At 39.9% G+C, this 20,935-nt stretch overlaps 1 protein-coding gene across 2 annotated transcripts; it reads left to right on the plus strand.

The window, feature by feature from the left end:
- The first annotated feature begins 63 nt into the window (after positions 1-63).
- ETFDH (electron transfer flavoprotein dehydrogenase) lies at positions 64-20,867 on the plus strand. Of its 2 annotated transcripts, XR_012587378.1 has the most exons (14): positions 314-454; positions 2,453-2,599; positions 3,411-3,640; positions 4,555-4,636; positions 4,912-5,030; positions 5,339-5,416; positions 8,088-8,234; positions 10,029-10,169; positions 12,039-12,182; positions 16,894-17,062; positions 18,862-19,044; positions 19,527-19,748; positions 20,059-20,355; positions 20,434-20,867. XR_012587378.1 is itself a non-coding variant. In XM_074589764.1 (13 exons), exons 1-13 carry the CDS (start codon positions 421-423, stop codon positions 20,220-20,222), a joined length of 1,860 nt encoding a protein of 619 aa, XP_074445865.1. In that variant the 5' UTR covers positions 64-420; the 3' UTR covers positions 20,223-20,867. The 2 variants fall into 2 exon arrangements, 1 of the variants encoding a protein (XP_074445865.1); XM_074589764.1 differs by having other exon boundaries at positions 64-454; positions 20,059-20,867.
- The last annotated feature ends 68 nt before the right edge of the window (positions 20,868-20,935 follow it).

Raw genomic sequence — 20,935 nt, forward strand, 5'->3', positions numbered from 1 at the left:
CGGCCCCGCCTCAGCCATCTCCCGCTCCGCTCGCCGGCACCGCCCGCCGCCCCGCCCCGAGGCCCGCCCCCGGCGTCCACCGGTCAGGAGCGGGCCGGGGCCGCCGCGCTGCACGCCGGGAGCGGTAGTTTTCTTCCGCCGCCGTCCCGCCCCGCCAGGAGCTCAGCTTGCCGCCCCGCTTCCTTCGGGCCTTGCCCCTTCAAATATTATGCGGGCGAATCGGTTCGCGCCGCCGGGGAAGACGGGTCGGTTCGCGCCGCCGGGAGCTCTGGGAGCGGTAGTCCCGCCGGTGGGACGGGACGGGACGGGGCGGGCCTGGCCCCTCGCCGGCAGCCGAGTGCGCAGGCGCGACCTGGTCGTGGGGCGGTCGCGGGGAGCGGAGGACGCTGAGGAGGGTGGTGGGCTGCCGCTCTCGCCGCTATGCTGCTGTCTCGTTGCCCGTCCTCCAGCCGAGGTAAGGCGGCGGCTCGCCCCGGGGGCGGCTGAGCGTCCCGAGGGGATGGGGCTGAGGTGGCCGCCGCTCGGCGGGGCGGGGCGGGGACGGGGAGGGGACGGGCCGGCGGCTGGCGCGGCGCCGAGGGAAAGCAAAGGTCGCGGTGGGGGCGCGCCCGGGCGGGAGCAGGGCCGCCAGCGGGGCCTGGAGCGGGGCCTGGAGCGGGGCCCGGGGTAGATCCTGTGGGCGAAGGGGGGGTCCTGAGGCCGTGCCCCGCAGGGGGTGTCAGCGGCGGCGCGGCCGTGGCCCCCTCGGGCCCAGCGGCCTCCGTCCGCTCGCCTGAAGGTGCTCCCGGGGGGCGCGCAGCGGCGTGAGCGCTGGCCGGGTCCGAAATGCGGCTTATCGGTGTGTCTTACCTGTCTGTGACGGGGGGCGCTGAAAATGTAACTTTTTTCCGGAGCAATACTAGGTGTTAACCTGTTTTAAAGGGTAAAAATAAAGCAATTGCACCCGTGCCCTTACCGACGAAGTAGCTGTAGGGACATTGTGCTGGCAGCAGTTGTTGAAGAGCTGCGGAAGAGTAAAGTTTCTTAAAGATTGCTTGCTTCGTGCAAACGTTTGACTTCGGGTCACCAAGTGTCTCTGCAGCGCGGTAGCACAAGCTCGGTTCCCCCCCTGGGAAGAATCTGCCTGTCCAGGGCTTGGACCTGCCTTTGTCATTGTCAGTTGTATTCTGAGCTGAATATCACTTCTTTTGCGTGTATGAAATAGTCGATGTTTTTTTAACTTTACGATGTAATTCATAGTACCACCGGTTCTGCTTAAATAAAAATATCTCAAAAATTAAGTGCAGGTGTCGTGTTTTAATGTAGATGTATAGGTGTAGTTATTGTTATGCTTGTAAAATACATTGCTTGTTCTCAGATCCTGCCTGTTTGCAGGTAAAGGATGATTAAGAGATTATATGATAATAGCTTTTATGCTATGTTGGTTAAGTACAAAATTGCAGTTAAGAAACTAGCATAGATAATACTTATTGCCTTGCTCATAGAGAGCAGTATCGTGACTGTCACTGTGCAGAGTTATAATGGAGGATGTTTGTGCTGGCCTTGCCAGTCACCATTCTCAACAAAGCGTTTCAGTCATAGGATGTTGGTGATTTTGCTTATGTAGTTTTGCAGAAATACTCTAAATATGATATTCTCCTTCTTTACCTCTGAAATTTGGGAAAGTGAATCCTTAAAGGAAGGAAAAATACCTGTCACAGTGCATTAGTTCACAGACCTTTTAACTATAACTAGTTTTGATGCTAACCATACTAGTTTTCTGAGTGTAAATCGCGTGCATCTTCATAATTTTTTTGTGAAAGAGGAAAATTAGAACAAGAATGCAACATGTAATAGCCCTTCTGTAGAGTCCTATTTTGATAATTTTAAACTTTCATTTGGTCCATTTGCTTAAAAAGAAGTTGTAATTTGTTCTTTCAATAATTAATGTATCTGCAGCAAAGGTGGAGATTAACTGTATCTACTGTTCCTAGCTTTGGGTAAAGTATACTGGTTTTAAGTCTGAGCTTTTATAGTGGACCATGACACTTACTTTAGATGAACTGTCTACTATCAGTAGCCCAAATTCTGTGTCAAAATGTGTTGAGATGTTGGAAGGGATGAACTTGCATGTCCTAGCCCTATAGTTGATCGGTCATTTTAAGTGAAGTCTGAGATAAATCTTTTGAAGTTTGAAGTGAAATAGGAATTTAAAATGTGTTTCACTTGTGTACACACATGTTATCCTATTCCTGTGTCAGCTATCAGAAATGGCTGGCCAGCATATTGAGTGGTATTATGTGAAGAATGCTTAAAGGGCAAGGTCTTTACTCCTTTTTTTTTTCTTTTTTTTCTGATTTAAAATTTTCTAGCGTATTCCTAACTTGAAACTATAAAAATCTGTTTTTGTGGTTCCTCATCTTCACATCACCTGGTAGCGATTACTGATTTGACAAATTTCTTGGTTTTGCAGCACGCCAGTGCTTTCATGCTCTAAAGTTGGTAAAGAGAGACTGCCTTCCATCATTGCATATCGCAAGATGTGCATCTACTGCCTCTGTGCCTCGCATAACTACGCATTATACAATTCATCCTCGGGACAAAGACAAACGATGGGAAGGTAAGCAAAAAAGGCATTCTTTGAAAGCTTCTTTATTATTATTGCTCATTTTTCAGGACACTGAAATGTGTTGCTTTTTTTTTTCTTTTTACAGAAATTCTGTACTCTTAAATACAATACTAATATTCCAAATTAAATTTTGTGGTTGCTATCTCACAATGAGTGTCTTTAGTGCCATAAAATGGGATCAGATTTAACTTGATCCTAGTTGTTTAAAGAAAATTTCTAGGCAGCTTTTGCTTTAGTGACTATCACAAGATTTAATTCTAGGCAGGTATTTATCTGTTGGATTTTTTCAGTTCTTACCATGAGAGTTTGTGAGAAAATAAGATTAATATATATCTCGGGGCATTCCCGCCTCTACATATTCATCAATTTTGATGGCGTCAGTTCCAGAAAAGACACTGATTAATTAATGTAAAATAAAGTTACGTGATCTGACTAAGGGTCTTTTTTCCTTTCTTTCTCCCTTACCTAGAGTCTCAGTTGGTGTCTTTGATACAGCTAACCAACTGGGCTCTTAAGTTTAACGTTCTAAGATGATACTTTTGGTGCATAGAGACTGAGTATGTATTTTTATAGTGTGTCTCCTTACAACTTAAAAAGAGCTAGTTTTACATTGGGATGCTAATGTCCTTCTGCAGTCTTCCAAGTACTGAAGTGGGGGTTCTGTTGAATATTTAGCCTCCTTTTATGCAGAGTAATGCTTCTGGGATACACAGTAGCCAATCCTGCAGAGCAAGGTTTAGTGAGAGAGTGTTTGGGGGAAAGTGGAGATTGGTTTATGTTATTATCTTTTTTTCTATTAAAGGGGTAAACATGGAAAGATTTGCAGAGGAAGCTGACGTTGTCATCGTTGGAGCAGGCCCCGCGGGTCTTTCTGCAGCTATTCGACTCAAGCAGTTAGCTGCTGAGCATAACAAAGAAATACGTGTTTGCCTGGTGGAAAAGGCTTCTCAGATTGGTGCGCATACACTCTCTGGTGCTTGTCTTGAGCCAAGGTCCTTACAAGAGCTCTTTCCCGACTGGAAGGAGCGGGGGGTATGTATGAACATATAAAACACTGCAATTAATCGCTAGCTTGTAATAAACTCCCTATCTGACTCATTCTGGTACGACTTAGTACCTTGGTATCATTGGTACTTAGTACTGTTTTAAAATATGTTGATCTAACGAAACAAAAAAACCCCAACTTTCTCTTTAGCCTGTTTCCTAGTTCGACAATGCTGAATTTTTATGTCTATACAGATATGCTGTGGCCTTTGCCCTTTTATATAGTAGTCTTACTGCATATACGCAGCATGCCTGCTGCCTCTTGGGATGCACTACGCTTACTGCATTTGTGCCGAATCCAGCTCCCATGCACAAGCAGTAAGGTGGTGGATTCTTAGCAACGTCAGACTTGTTGCTTCTGTACAATACATCTTCATAGTCTCAGGAAATGACACACAGTACGCTGATTTCTGTGCAGACATAGTGGTGTAACGGGGGCCTAAGATGCTTCTAGGAGGGAGAATAGCAAGACATGAGCTGCCATCTCTGCCAGAGCAGCCATCTGACTTGTGTCCAGCTGCCTGCTACCACCTGGGAGCCGCCAGGAAGTGGGCCATCAACTAGCTGTTGTCTTACCAGGATAAATATGCAAGTTGAGCTGCCCTCTTTAGACAAGTCTAGAATATTGAGGTAGTACAAGCCTGTGTACAAACTATAGAAGTGATTTGCAAGGCTCTATTCCTTTTTTTTTTTTACCTCAGTAGTTGTGTTGATTCTTGCCTGATGACTGCCTCATAAAGTACTTTATCTTCTGCCTTGTGATACTTTCCTATGGAAGTGCTTTATTAAACCTTTAATTGACAGCCAATTTGATTGTTTGATTTTATTTTATTCGTTATTTTGTTGGATTGGCTAGAAAAGCATAACTTTCAGTACCATTTCTATTTTCTTTTTTTATGTAGGCTCCGCTTAATACTCCTGTAACTGAAGACAAGTTTGGAATTTTAACAAAGAAATCTAGAATTCCAGTGCCAATTCTTCCAGGTAAAGTTTGGTGAGGTGGTAAAAAATCATCTTTTTTGGTATCTTTTTCAACTTTTCCATGAATGAAACAATTGATTTGATTCCATGTAATGTAGCAAGTATACGTGGAATGTCATAGCTCCTACTGCCGGGGTCCCTGTAGATCATGGCTGTAATAACATATGACATGACTGTGAAGATAGTAGTTGTACAAGAAGATACACCATCTGATGTATACAACTTTTGTTATTTTGCTTAGTGTTCTGCTTTTATGTGTGTGTGTCTCTTTTGTCTAGGACTTCCAATGGTTAATCATGGAAATTACATTGTACGTCTGGGCCACTTTGTGAGTTGGCTCGGCGAACAAGCAGAAGCTTTGGGTGTTGAGATTTATCCAGGCTATGCAGCAGCTGAGGTAATAATGACATCAGTGTGTATATGAAAAGTGGTTTTGGACCCCTGCTTCAGTCGACTTCCAATTTATTTGTACATTCACAACATACCTCTTAAAAGAAGTGTATTGTGAAAACTGTTTCAGTGTCTAAATTCCCTGGCCCAGATCCAGCAAAGTGCAAGTGGATCATACAGTATGCTAATAAATACATAATTTTCATGTTTGACCATTAAAGACGTAGTGTGTAGAAGTTCTGCATTAGAACTTTTTATGAATGGATTGAAATGAGATATCATTAAAATGTTTCATTTGTTTGAATATTTTGAAAGGTTCTCTTTCATGAAGATGGTAGCGTGAAAGGGATAGCAACTAATGATGTGGGCATTCAAAAGGATGGAGCACCTAAAGTAAGTAGCTCTCTTCCCCATAACTAGGGGTCTAACTATGGAAATTGTGATGTATCTGCTTCTACCGTCATCAGTAGTCTTGCTGCAGGCTGAGAAAAGTGTAAAATTCGTATCTGTCTTCCCTCTTGGTATGTAAAATGGACCTATTACCTGTGAAAGCTCTGGTCTCAGAACATTGTAAACTTCTGAGATTAGCAGAAAAAGCCTTTGCAGAAATGAGGTTAGTTTGAGGGTGACTTAAGGGAATATTGTAAGGGTGTTCTGATGTATGTGAAATCAGGAAAGAAAGGAAAGGATTCCAGGAACTCCTAGAAAAAAGGTGCAAAGGTGAAACAGAAGGCTGTTATCCAGCTGGTAACTAGCAACATGTAAGAGAGCGTGCTTCTGTCTGATCCATTTTCTTTGATATTTACAACTGCAGTCACATTTGTTGACAGTCCGTCTACCTTGTTGGGGCAAGGTACACACTGAATCTTTATACCTTTTTGCTGGTTGGTCACATTTCTGTATCCAGAAGGTGACTCCCTGCTCTAAGTGTTGGACTTTGGCTGATTTTTAGTGGAATCCAGAACCTGCGGTAAGCGTGTCGCTTCCCTGTGCAATATGTAGGGAGAATTTGGCACCTCAGAATAACTCAGAACAACTTTCACAGGGAATTATTTGGCTACAGAAGTTATGAGTACAAGTCTTTTCTTAAGGTTTACTTTTTTATAAGGTTTCTTACTGGTTACGTAGAGTTTCAAGGAGGTATTTACTTTCACATAAAAGTGAGGTCTATTTTTCCCATTTAAAGGCAGGGGATGAGAAGAAAAGATTAATTCTTGTTCTGAGAGAATATAGCCAATGGAGGAGGAAGCGGTGTCAGGGAAAAATAATGTGTTTTCCCAGTACAGTATTGTCTGTCTCCTGTAGGGCATAGACACGCTCCTGTTTTCAGGTATGCATTTTCTCCAGCAGGAGGCGCATGTGCTGTGGTAATGAAGATTAATTAGAGTTTTGGGTTGGTTTTGTTTAAAATGGGAAGGAACTATGATTTTTTAAAATTTTTATTAAAGCATCCTCAAAACCTAGATTTTTTTTTTTCCCCCCATTTATTCTGGAAGAATGCGTCTATTAACTTCTTTAATGCACATAATTAGTGTGCCACTACTGCAGACTTTTTGAGTATTCAAGTGTGTTAACTGTCAGTTAGGTCAGCTGATAATACTTCCAGCGTATAAAAATTCAGATAAATAAACATAGTTTGTGTAACCTTCAAGGCAAGAATATCTTCAATGTGTTTGTACAGAGCCTAATCAAATAGACTGTGGTTAATGAATAGAGTTTCACCTTGCAGTCAGCACCAATCAAACAAAAATGCCAATGGTAAAAATACATAGTAAAAAGTTGCACATTGATTCTTGTGTAGATGTTGGAGAAGGATCTTAACTGTGAAAAACAACTTTGTTGCATTACTGAAACATTTCAAATTCATTAGTTCCTGATATTTACAACAGAGAGTTTTATTTAATTGATTTATTTTATATAAATCTACTTCAGATTGAACAATATGTTTTTAACCTTTAGATCAAGTAATAATTCCCTGTAGTTCTCTTAGTAATTCGTAAGATTAATTAATTTTCAGGTTGATTATCAGAAATTCAAAGAATACACACACAAAAAAGGCAAAATTTTGTAACTCCTGTTTAAAGGTAATTCCTGACCAGAGGGAACATTTTCATTTGCTAGCCTTTTTCAGAGGTTTCCAAACAGTGAGTTAAAAGCAGATTTCACCTGAGAGACAACTTCAAACCAAAGCAATAAGCTGCTTCTGGACGAATGCTGGCTTGCCTTCAGATGGTTTTAATGGGTACTGCTGGATATCTTAATCCAAAACTGGTTTCATTATCCTTTTCAACATTAGATTTTTGTCTTAAATCAAGCATGTTCTTCTTTTTTTACCCTGCAAGATTATATATATTTAGAATCTTGTATCCTTACATTGCAAATATAGTCCAGTAATACTCTCATGCAGTACGCTCACACATGCAGGTGGCATGCTTTTACATGAGTATGCTGGTTCCCCTTATCTTACTCTCAGTCTCATTATTGGAATTTTTGATGAGATTTTTTTTCTATAATGATACTTAATGTTTAATTTTACTGTATGTTTTAACATGTAAGATTAGTGTAATATTATAGTAACTTTATTCTGAGGTAGTGGGTTCTTTTGGGGGCGGGGGTGATGCAGGTTTTTCTAATCTGGTGTGTCTGTCTAGCCTCTGTCATATGTGCATGGGGGGGTGACAATGTCTTATTGTAATGTGACTTCATAAGAAAAAATTAAAGTGAAGTTATAGGTTAAGATTCTTTGTCCTGTCAGGGTTCCTTTGCGTCATATGAACAAGCAGATGTGATATGAGTATCCTCTTATGTGGAAAAGATTCTGTTTTTCAGTAATGACTGGTGGCTCTGCAGTGCTGCTCTACTGAAGTCCCCTTACAAGATTTGTCAGGGGTGTATCATGATTAGGTGGAAAAGACAACTGGACTAGAGCCATAGCTTGCAGTGGTTTGTAGGTCCTGGGAAGCGCCACAAAGTAGTGTAAAATCACTTTATTGCCTTCCAATTTCTTGTTATGAGTTTGTTGCGGCACAGATCTAAGTGCTGATGAAATGCTCTACTTTTGCAGGCTACCTTTGAAAGAGGCTTGGAACTCCATGCTAAAGTCACAGTCTTCGCTGAAGGTTGTCATGGACATCTAGCCAAACAGCTGTACAAAAAATACAATCTAAGGGAGAAATGTCAACCCCAGAGCTATGGCATTGGACTGAAAGAGGTATCACCTGCATGATTTTAACAATTAAGGAAAATACTGTGAAGCTCTAAGGTAGTTTCTGTTTGCCTTCAAGCTAATTTATGTAAGACATTAGAATGATAGACTTTGAGTTACACTTTCAGACTTCAGAATCTTTGCTATTCTGAAGCTGATCAGAGAAGATGCTCCCTCAATGTCGTGACTGCTTTGTTTCATCTGCTTCTTCTCTTATATCTGTGTTATAACTAGAGGTACCCATGAATTCACTCTGTTACCATCTTAATTTGGTTTCAAATTACATTCATTTCTGAAATCTGTTTTCAGTAATCTTACTAAATGAAAGAAGGATTCATGCTGCCTAAGTTTAGGGGATTTTACTACCTGAGGAGGGGAGGAAGGGCTTTCTATAGATTTTCTGTATATTCGTTAGAGAGAAAGAGAGAAAAGGGCTGTTCACGCTCTCTGAAACAACTTCTGGATGACCTTTTTTTTCCCTGCAAAGTACCTTCACTGTTCTTATAAAATTGGGATAAGGATCAGGTTTCCTTTTTGAAATATTTTGTACTTGGGAAATATCACTCATGAAGAAAAGCTGTATTATTTAGAATATGTTCAGAGTTTGACTCCAGCAGATTCTTTGTTTATTACTTTAAGCATGTGCTTCTGGCTACAAAATATTTGTTAAATAATTAGTTTACACTTCTGCAGAGAAAAATCACTCTGTAAATGTTCCTAGCTATGACATAGTCTTAGTTACAATTTCTAATACCTAAGTTGTCATTAAAGCAGGGTTTTGCTGTAGAGTTCCTTTGCTTCTGGATGAGACTGTGTCTGCTTTAGCAAATGGTACAGTCCAATAGGTATGGATCTGTAAAGTGAAATAGTTGGTGCCGATGAGCTGATATCTGTACTATGCACGTTTCAGGGTTATTTTTACTTCGGGCTAGCTTTGGTCTAGTCCCATGGACTGAGTGCCCTTTTGTGACTGGAATGCTTTAGATTGGCTTCTGGAGCCTGTCTTACCGTTTAGTTTCATGTGAAAAGAATCCAGTTCATGCCTTCCATGGCTGCTCTATGATGTGAACCACAGCACCGTAAGTGGGAGGAATTAGGAGTCTGGCTCAACAATGTGTTCCTTAATCTAAGATGGAATGTTAATGTAGATGTGCTCTCCATGCTTGAGCTGATCTAATGGTGCTTGACTGCCCTCTGTCATTAGTCTGCACCTGGCACATAATTCCATGGTGAAGAGATGTTTTGTGAAATGAGCAGAAAATTTAGTTCCTAGTGGAAGCATGAAGATGCTTTTAGCAATTCACCATGGGTCAGACAAGTACTGGAGATGTGTAGGAGAGACCAGAGAGAGGACAAGCTGTTTGACAGCAAATATTTGGATGAACTCAGACATATTGTTAAGCCTGACCTTGAAAAACTTATGAAGAAATTGCAGTGATTCATATGAAAAAATAAAGTATTTAAAGAAAACAGTCAATGTAAGCATTGCATTCCTTAGCAGAAGTATCTATCTATAGAGAGTCTTGTGGTTGAATGAAAATTTTGGGTATAGTGCTGGAGTCTCAGTCCTGTTTTCTGATGTGCAATATTTCAAGAAAGAGAAGTATTAGGAAATTCTTAAATGGTAATCCGAAACAAGTATTCGTACTTAGTACCTGGTATTTTGCTGTATAAATTTATGCGTTGGCCATAGCAGTAAATTAATTTTCTTCTCTACTTAATTATGGGTTTGATTTTTATTAATTATTCAAATGTCATTACTTTGCAATAGAAAGTAATATTTTGTGATCTTCATTTCAGTTATGGACTATCGATGAAAAGAAATGGAAACCAGGAAGAGTAGAACATACTGTAGGCTGGCCTTTAGACAGACATACATATGGAGGATCCTTTCTTTATCACTTAAATGAGGGTGAACCTTTAGTTGCTCTTGGATTTGTGGTAAGTGAAGTTTTTTTTCATGCTTGTTTGTTGTTGTTTGGTCTTCATTTTTATGTAATTTCTTTTCTCTGTTTTAATGTGAAGATGAAAACACGAGAATAGCAACAGACCAAACTTAGTACTTTCTCAATCTTAAGTGCATTTATTCTCATATTAGGGAAAGTTAATTTGTCGTATTGATCTGTCTTTAATCCAGTGTCTTTTGTTTAAAAACAAAATGGAAATTTACAAATACATTTGTTTTGCAAAACAAACAAATTTTCGCAAAGTGAAAACCAGATGATTCATCAAAACGGTACTCACAAAATTTTTGCAAGTTAGGAAATACCTAAATCACATACACCTTGGGTGCATATGCACTTCATGAGAGAAGCATACGAAGTGAAATCACTCTGCAGTTCCTCAAGTGGCATCCCTTCCATTTCTGAGCTCTTCAGCTTGTTCTTATCATTCTTCACCCCCATTCAACTTGCCCTCTTTGGCAACTGTCTTTCTGAATTGGACAGGCAGCTTCTTCCTTCTTACTGCCTCTTTATCAGAAGCATTGAGATCACTAGAGAGAGACTCTGTCATTCTGCCAGCCAGTGATGCAAGGAGCAATGGTAGGAAAAGTATTTTCTAGCACCTACAGTCCGAAATGAAGCATGCACTATTTATTCTGTGCATGTGCTTTACGCAGGGACACGATCTGGACTTTTAGCAGCATGGGATTAAGGTGACCCTTTGGTCCTCTAGATGTCAGAAGGATTCCAGAGAATGTGTCAAAGGGGTGAAAGCTGTATTTTTGTCTAACTGGTTTGTAAGAAACATTGAAAAAACTTGTTAGCTTTTCTCAGACATGCATACTTCTCCTGTACAGGTTTCCAATATTGGAATTAATAAGTATGGACAGTAGACATTCAAATTCTGTTTGCTTTCAGAAGTGTAGAGAGCTTTGATTCCTACAGAGAATGGTAATCAGTAATGTTCATATTATCTCCAGTTCGGATAGGAGAAAATTAACTTTTGTGTGAAAATACAAGCACTTTTTTCTTTGAGCTTTACACCTATGTGAGTCTGAGCTGATTCTTGTAGAAGGATTATCTTGCACTTCTTTTGAAAATTTTTCATTATCCAGCAAGGAAAGTAGATACGAGCCATGCTCTAAAAGCAATGAACTGCCAGAGAAATCAAGGAACTGTTTGTTGCTGACTCATAAATCCTTTTAAGAGTATATTAAAGATGGGAAATGCAGAGTGTATCTTTCAGCAAATTCTCAAATACATACAATAAGAATCCTAGGCATCCAGCCAATTGGCGAAGTCTTTTCCCCCCATTTTCTGCTTTCATCATTGCTCCCCTGTGCTTTATTACAATGGCTCATCTAATTGGAAATGATAATTGACTCCACTAAACGATGTGAAGAACTGTTTAAAATATGTGAGCACAAGGACATAACTATCTAGAAAAAATTGTTTACCTCTTCTTCTAGCTTTTCTAGGGCAAAGGGGTCTTGAAACACAAATTTAAAGCAAATTTTCTCACTTATCGTGCCCATTGAACCACACGTAATTTAATTTCACGATTTTATTTCAAAGACAGATGGAAGATGATTACAATGCCATTGAATGTTTTCCATGCGTCAGGTTTCAGGTAGGGCAGAGAACAGTCTTATGGCAGCAAATTCTCAGATTTGCTTCTACTAATAGAATGTATTTTTGGCTGTAGTTTCTCCAAGTAGAAAGATCCTGAAGCTGGTTTAGTATAAAATAGATGTAAAGAGATGATGTGGTAATAACGTGATTGTTTTATTTTCGGACTTTTGTTGAGATGTCATACTTTTATTTTTATTAAAGTTGCACCTTTTCTTTTCTTTTTTTTTTTTTAAAGGTTGGTTTAGATTATCAAAATCCCTATTTGAATCCATTTAGGGAGTTTCAGAGATGGAAGCACCATCCCAGTGTACAGCCTACTTTGGAGGGTGGAACAAGGATTGCCTATGGTGCCAGAGCATTGAACGAAGGTGGTTTCCAGGTAACTTTTTCATGAAGTTTTTGTATTTTGAGTTCTCTGTAGCCGTGTTTTTAGTGCTGTAGATTCAGGTTGCATGTTGTTGGGGAAACAACTGAACTATAACAAAGATGGATAAGGCCAAAAGTTTTGCTGGACAGAAAAGCCTTGTTATCTTGCTGGATACTGACTGCCAACATTTGCTAGACTTAGGCTCTGTCATGCTAAAAATCTTCTGACACAGTCACTTTACTTTCTAAATGAAATATGAAGTACAGTTTATATTGCAATCAAATGTGTGTAGCAGCAAAGAAGGTATAGATAATTTTTTGTTGTGCCTGGAACCCTGGGGAAGAGAAGGTAGCACCAGTCATCTGGGCTTGTTTTGTGGAGTGGTGTGGCATGTTTTCCAAATTATTTGTTTATCCTAGCAGAGGGAAGTTCTTTCCAATGTTTGACCCTTAAGCCAGTGATGGTGTTGAAATTGTTATGTAGCTTGACAGAAAAGAGTCCTTACCTCCTCAAGTACAGATGCCTTTGGTATCTTTCATGCACAACTTTGAGTTTCTGCTTTCTTGAGAGATGGAATACCTTGTTCATTTTGTTCCTTTAAGGAGTCTAACAGGTGAAATTTAAAAATGCATTCATCAAGACTTAAGGTCGTTGAAAGGGTTGGAACAACTTGCAGGAGAAATAATCTAGAATTTGTGTTCAACAGCTAAAGTCCTTTCAACCTGTTGGCTTCTCATGTGGGAATATTGAAACACGGGGTGTGGCTGTGTGTCCTGGACTCCCAGATTCATTTTCTAGATGCTCCTTTCAGTTTGGAACTTAAAACTAGCCTGAGTGTTCGTGATCCGTAGCCCATGTGTGGGGCTGTGCCACTCTGCTCTCTGACTACTTTGTCTTTCTTTTTTTGAACCTCCTCTTCGGTATAAATGTGGCTTTGTGCAGCTTTTGCAATACAAGTAGAATTTCAGCAGCAGCGTAACTCTTGTCACAGTCTCGTGGAGTTAAGCTTTTACAGCGGCGTGGATGCCTGGGACGGAGTCACGTGGGTTCACAAGTCAACTTCTTGGTTATGCACATGATACGCATTTAATCACCCTGCGGGTTGATTACTTTGTCCACTCTCAAGTGGAAATATGTCATATCATGTTGTAGCATGGCTGTGTTACAAGCTTATTTTGGAAACCACTGTCAGTCCATTATTAACACAGGTAAGATACAAAATGCCAAGATGTTTTAATCTAGACTTTTGTACAAGAGGGGCTTCTCTTTCCACCCCGTGCACTGGTTTCTCTATCACAGATAGTCATTATTGAATTTCTGGACATGATGAAGTAGCCAGACTGTGACTTCAGTTGCATACTCCTTATCCTGCTTGAAACATATGGCTGAAAGAACATGGTATTTTTTTAAGTCACTTACAGACGTTGTTTGTGCTAAGTTACACAGACAGTAGCACTACAGCTCTTACCCATCTCTGCACTTCTTTGTACTTTGTTGCTGGACTTAAAACAACATGTCACTTACTTTGCACTGTTCTTAATATAAAACCATGGGGCTTGTTAGTTGTGGCGTGGTTTTGTTTTTTTTTATTTCCTGTAGATAGAATTGTCTAGTTAATCATGAAGTCACACTTTTGAATGGCTTTTTTTAATACATGCTTTCAGTAAAAAAAAGCTTTATTCATGAGTCACTTAGGAAGATTTAGCTCTTCTTTTGCATGTGTTGCTTTGATTAATAACTGTAGCAGTCTGACTCATTTGCATCACTGGAGTCCAGGAATATTTTCTTATGTAAGTCATTCTGTAGCACTGTTTTTCATTTTGGTGACAGTATTGCACCAAACAGGTGTATAAAATTACCATCAATCTAAACTTTTTTTGCCTGTTATAGATAACCTTATGACCATGTTGGCCAAGGCCAGGCTGGACGGAGCTTTGAGCAGCCTGGTCTAGTAGAAGGTGTCCCTGCCCATGGCTGGGGGGTTGGAACTAGATGATCTTTAAGGTTCCTTCCAACCCAAACCATTCTATGATTCTGTGTTCTTTAGTCTTTAACATATAGTGATGCTAAGTTGGTGAGAGAGGGAGCAAGCTCTCGGATGTTGCCCTGATTTTGTAGCTTTCTGGGGTATGTGGAGGGAGAGGACAGAGTTTAATAGGCTTCATCTACATAGCTGTTATTTCTTTTGTTTATTTTAATTGCAAAATCAAGCACTTAAAATTAAGAAATTCCCATGCAGCCTCTGTTTTGTCTCCATTTTATCAAAAATTTTGAAAAGATTTAAGCGTTTTGTGGAAAAAACAAAAGGTGTTGCTGTTCTTGAGCAATATATATTAAGAATATCAAGGAAAAAAACCCTTCATATTGATGACCTGTGCAAGTGTCAAACATTACTCACTTAATAGATTTTCAACCCTGAGCTGAGCTAAGGGGAGGAGAATGTGGGGTTCCCTGTCTACTGTAGAGGAGGACTCTGCAGGGAGCAGGAGTCTCCCTTCATCCTTCCTCCAAACCAGCCTTGTTTTGTCTGTTTGCTGCCAAGAGGGTGGTGGCTTCTTCAGGTACTCAAGGTTGAAAGAATTTTACCCTGTATCTCAGGGACAAGGAGGACTTGTGCCATGCTGGCACGATGTGTTCCTTCAACTCAATAAACTGACTGCGAAAACAGGCACCAAGTGCCATGCTAATAATAATAAGGATTACTAACAAAGCTGCAGTATGTGCAACCTTTTGTGTTACATGACTAATCTCTTTTATACTTTGACAGTATGTTGGTCACTAAGTACCTATCAAGTGAAACACTTGTAGCAGAATAAAAATGCTTGATCACCATCATTTTATGTAATTCAAAGAGTCAATCAAGAAATCTTTCTATCACAGAATGGTTAGGGTTGGAAGGGACCTTAAAGACCATCTAGTTCCAAACCCTCTGCCATGGGCAGGGACACCTCCCACTAGACCAGGCTGCTCAAAGGCCCATCCAGCCTGGTCTTGAACACTTCCAGGGATGGGGCATCCACAGCTTCTCTGGGCAACCTGTTCCAGTGCCTCACCACACTCACAGTGAAGAATTTCTTCCTAATCTCTCATCTAAACTTACCTTCTTTCAGCTTAAAACCATTACCCCTTGTCCTATTGCTACGCTACCTGATAAAGAGTCCCTCCCCATCTTTCACAATTGTAGGTCCCCTTTAGGTACTGGAAGGCCGCTGTAAGGTCTCCTTGGAGCCTTTTCTTCTCGAGGCTGAACAACCCCAACTCTCTCAGCCCGTCCTCATAGCATAGGTGCTCCAGCTCTCTGATCATCTTCATGGCCCTCCTCTGGACCTGCTCCAACAGGTCCATGTCCTTATGCTGATGTCAGCGCTGCATCATTGCATCCTAATAGATATGACAGAATAACTGTTTTCAGCCAAAGGTCTTGTGAAAAGAGAGGATATCCTACATACTTCGTTCATTGGAAATAATGTTATATAGCTGAACTTATGTCTTCTGGTGACTGAAAAGCAAGTTAAAAATCATAGTTCTGTTTTCAGCCTCAGGTGCCTTTCCTGCGAACCAAATCACTAAGCCTGTGATTAAACAAATCACCCAAAACACAGGGGAAATGCTGTGTAGTACAACTTTTTTTAGTGACTACTATATGAATAGTCAAAAGTGGCCAGCCCTGGGTGAACAGTAAACAGATAACAATTGAACAGGCAGAAGAAACAAAACATTTATTTTGCATCATCTTGAATTCCAAGGGATTATTTTTTTTTGTATATTTTTCATTAAATAAAACTACTTGTTTGGAGCCAAATTATTTAGGCTATTAAAAGACGAATTCTTTAAGGCAGCTTTAATAAAAGCAGGATGCTAGATTCACAACCACTGCTCAGTACTACAGACTTTCAGAGGAACATTATGTTCATAACTTACCTTCAGTAGTGTCAGACCTAGGATTTGATCACAGTTTTCTGCTCAAAGTGCTGCAGTCAATCTTCAATATTTTGAAGCTGTTTCCTGTGTAAAATCTTAATCTCATTGGATGAGGGTGAGAGTAACGGTTTTGATAGTTGAGGTATTCCATAGTTAATATAGGCGTATAACATAGTATATTATTACGATAGATCGGATGTTTGCAAATCATCTGGCTGTCTTAGGTTTGTGACTTGACTGTCCTCAGTGACATTATGCTTCTTACAGAATGGGAGGAAGACAACAATTTTGCACCAAAAATATACTTGTTGGCTGCTGACCAACCACTAAAATAAGTGGGACCTGGGGGCATGGGGAGGGCACTGTGCAGCTTCATAGAACAGATTGGTAGAAAAAAGCACTGAGTAATAAACTATGAGATGAGATGCATACAACTTACTGTGTAGAAAACAGGAACACAAAGGTCTTCACTTAAATTTGGAGGAAGAAAACAGTATCGGTGGATGACATTACCACAGTCTTGTTGCAGACAAAGCAACTGGAGAGAGGATATAAGGAAAATGTTGCCTTGTCATTATTTCAGAATCAGCCCCAGTACAATGGCTGTATTTGTATTTGCTTACTATGCCAAAATTCCTTGATTAAGAGGAGTAACTGGTGTATTTTTAGGTAGTGCACATGCAACTCTAAAAATATAAAGGACATGCCAGTTTCATTTCCAGATTAGTTTTGGTTTGGTTTTTTTTGAAGTGAAAATAACAAAGCAAACAAACCAACCACCTTTTTTCTGTTTGTTTTTCAGTCAATACCCAAACTCACCTTCCCAGGTGGATTATTAATTGGTTGCAGTCCTGGACTCATGAATGTTCCAAAGATCAAAGGGACACATACTGCAATGAAAAGTGGCATGTTGGCTTCAGAAGCCATCTTTAGCCAATTAATCAATGAAAATCTCCAATCAAAGACAATAGGTAAGATCACTCACTGTACCTTGATTTGTAATTGCCTTGTGTTCAGCTGGAACCACCAACAGCTTAGTGGTAACTAAACGTGTCTCAATGTGTTGAGAATGCAAATAAATCATGAAATGAATGTAGTAGTTTAAAAAGGTATCTGTTCTTTATTTACTATTTATACTGTTAAAAGATTTAAGGAAGAACGAAGTCAAACAAGTTTTGCTTAGTTATTCTTAAGTATTTGTCCTACTGCTAGAATAAAAATATGCCTCTAACGAGCGCCTGAAAAGTAAGCTTACACTTCCTGTATGAGTAGAGAAGAATAGTATATGTTTCGTTCCTGCAAATATGTTAAAAATTAGCACTTCATGATTCGAAAAGCGTTACTGAGAGACTACAGAATCAGGGAGAAAAAAATGAAAAGGAACAGATTAAATGTAAGCAAAACAGGGTGAGATATTTCAATTTGCTCTTCACTGTTAATTAGTAGGATACTTTTTTCCTTCAGGCTCCTTTTTCTATCTTTAATTTTATAGTTTTCTCAGTTTGAAGCTATGGGTATTTCCTGTTATATGTAATGCAAGAAGATTTGTAGTTATCACCTGATCCTGACAGCATCGTAGTGATTCATTTAAGCCTTTGTTGTTCCCTTAAATCTGTTAAGACTGTACAGAGAGAGAACCCAATTGGAATTTCAGTCATTCTGGTGATGGACGCTATAGCCAGGTGCCAAATAATTATTATTTTAGAAATCTCTTCTCTGTAGTCCTGGATTCAGTCCTAGTGAGTTCTCATTCAGCTGAAACATGCAATACGCATTACCACAGAGGGCATGCTGAACAACTGAAACTTCAACTAGTATAACAGGCTAAAATGCTTAGAACCCATCTGAAACAATAAACGCTCTTACTGGGTAGCGTGTCGCTCTTGGTGGATTATGGACAGCTTTTATAAGCTGTTTCCAGTTTTGTCAAGACAGCAGAATATTACAGTCTTTTCTTCTCTGTGCATAGATATTGAACTTTTTTCTGAGCCTTATGTGAGACAGAAAATATGGACTGAAGCATATTTTCATGTGTAGACAAGGCTTAAAGCTTATTATTTGCAACATCTATTCCAATACAGTAGTAATGGAGAATAGTGAAGGGGGGAAGCTTTTAGAAAATTTTCATTTGAAGAAACACTTTTTTTTTTTTACTAAGATAACTTGACTTTAACTACGCTGCAGTAGATGGGTCATATGTCAAGTGTGCCACGTCTAGTATTTGTAAAGAATACAATCAGAGTTTAAATTAAAAGTTTGTCGTCCAAATCAACTTGCTGATTACAAAGGGAGAAAAATTGTTCTCTAGCACTGGCATAATCCATTGCGCCATAATCATAGTTACTGAAATCAGAATGCTTGTCGTTGTGTAACTTGTAAAGGAAAAGGTTTTGAACTTGACAACACTAAAGTCACAAACCTGACTCTTGCATCACAGGTAAGCTCTCCCGGTCAATTGTTAGATTCTAGGAGAGCGAGTAGCTGGCCGGCTGTCTTTATGGTTTGCTGAGGTTTGAGGCAATTTAGTGCTGCTTGTGGGTCATTGAATAGAGGCTACAAAGGAGCAGTAAATAACTGCTGATAACTGCCAACAAAACAGATCTCTTCAGGAGGCTGAAATACGTTGTCTGGTGTATTCCTAGCTTACTATTCTGGAATGCTCATTTTGCTGCCTTCGTTACTAACAATTACCTCTATTCAGCAATTATTTTTTATTTCAAGGCTAGTCTTTATGTACTGTAGGTACCTAACAAGTAATGTACTGCCTTAGGACTTGATGTGCAAGAATATGAAGAGAACCTGAAAAAGTCCTGGGTCTGGAAAGAGCTGTACGCGGTTAGAAACATCCGACCCTCCTGCCATAGCATATTCGGTGTGTACGGAGGAATGATTTACACAGGTATATTTTATTGGCTACTGAGAGGAATGGAACCGTGGACATTAAAACACCCAGGTAATTTTATTATCTCCTGAAAGAAGATACTAAATGTAAATGTCAGTCTTTTCTGGTCTTAGTTGAAGCTGGAGCACATCAGGTCAAGTGGCGAGGCCATAAAGTGTAAAAAAGAAATCGATGATAAGCAGACTTTGTCCTTAAGGCCAGGCTGGATGGGGCTTTGAGCAGCCTGGTCTGGTGGGAGGTGTCCCTGCCCATGGCAGGGGGGTTGGAACGAGATGGTCTTTAAGGTCCCTTCCAACTCTAACCATTCTATGGTAACAGAATCTCTGATTCAATTACCTAGCATATACCGTAAATGAAGACATTAAAACACTATTCTACTTAGCATAGTTTTTGTCTCATGAAAAAGGCTACCTTTTATGAAATGCTTCATTCTGATGACAAGGGAAATTAAAATAGCTTAATTAAATTCTTCTTGAGTAACTGGAAATTACAGTCATTCTATACTGAAGCTTATTTATTAAAAATGTGTTTAGGCCCAGATTTTGCTCAGCTCAAGCCAGCCAAAGATTGCACGCCTATTGAATACCCAAAGCCCGATGGAAAAATCAGTTTTGATCTCCTGTCGTCTGTGGCTTTAAGTGGTACAAACCATGAACATGACCAGCCTGCTCATTTAACTCTCAAAGATGACAGCATCCCTGTGAGCAGGAATTTGGCTGTATTTGATGGACCGGAACAAAGATTTTGTCCAGCAGGTAGGTAATAAAAATGTGTGCCTGAGCTGTTTTTGCATGATGAAAGACTAAGTACTTCAGGAAAAGACCACCTGCTCTACTACTTACTTCAAGCATTCTACCCCAGTCATCCTCCTAGAAGAGGGTTCAAGAGCAGGTCTTAAAATATATTAACAGTACTTTCCATGACGAAATAATTAGTAAACGTGGAAGAAGGCAGTTGACTCACACCAGTAATATACTTCCTTTGCTACACTTGCTGGTAAGCAGGGAGCGTACGTGCTGGGGGCAACTGTTCAGTGAAGTGATAGCTCTCTTTTGCTCTTCACAGGGGTTTATGAATATATTCCTCTGGAAACGGGAGAAGGATCGAGACTGCAGATAAATGCTCAGAACTGTGTCCACTGCAAAACATGCGATATTAAAGACCCAAGTCAGAACATTAACTGGGTAGTGCCTGAAGGTGGAGGAGGACCAGCTTATAACGGGATGTAAACTGATGGGAAATTATTCAGTGACTTCTGATCGCCAACCAGAAAGTTGGAGTATTTTATGCTGCATTGTAATTAAAGTACAGCACTGACCTGAATGTTAGAGGTCGAGGCTAATGTGCCATTCTGAATTTTAGGTATGACCGTTGCATTAAATGGAAAGTCGGTGCCTTCTGGTTAAACCCTAGCCTTATTTAAATAGAACTTCTTTACAGGAGTTGTGTGGCAGGCAGAAGAAAGTTCTTCTGAGGACTGACAAAAGAACTTTGGATCCTGGATTTATTGCTGAAGTTCAGTGATAACACGAGCTGTATCCAGAATTGTGGGTATGGTGGAAGAATTTAGTTATAAAAAAGGATTTTCTCTCTCTATCTGGAGTGATTTACTATATGTAATCCTGCCTTGCGGTAGGGAAAAATACATCAGTCTAGAAAATTGTCACTGCTTCCAAGTGTTACGCATTTTACATCAAGTTCACAGGTTTGGGGTTTTCTTCCTGATGATAATAGGGAGCCCATCTGCAATACAACCTGTAAAGTGGTTTAAAAAAAAAAAAAGTGTAATAGTTGCACCTTCCTTGTTCATTATTTCATTTTTATTCCTTACAAGAAATCAGGCCTGCTCTAATAAAAACTCTAATAGAAACTGCCTGAATTGTCTTAGTGTTAAACCAAGCTTCCTAGGAAGCACTAACCACTACTGATTTACACATCAGAA

The sequence above is a fragment of the Larus michahellis genome, chromosome 5, assembly GCF_964199755.1.
Source record: "Larus michahellis chromosome 5, bLarMic1.1, whole genome shotgun sequence".
NCBI lineage: Eukaryota > Metazoa > Chordata > Aves > Charadriiformes > Laridae > Larus > Larus michahellis.

Coding starts and splice junctions, on each gene's coding strand:
- ETFDH (XM_074589764.1), top strand. CDS start 421: ATGCTGCTGTCTCGTTGCCCGTCCTCCAGCCGAG. Junction 2,600..3,410: donor CAAAGACAAACGATGGGAAG/GTAAGCAAAAAA, acceptor TTTCTATTAAAG/GGGTAAACATGGAAAGATTT. Junction 5,031..5,338: donor CAGGCTATGCAGCAGCTGAG/GTAATAATGACA, acceptor ATATTTTGAAAG/GTTCTCTTTCATGAAGATGG.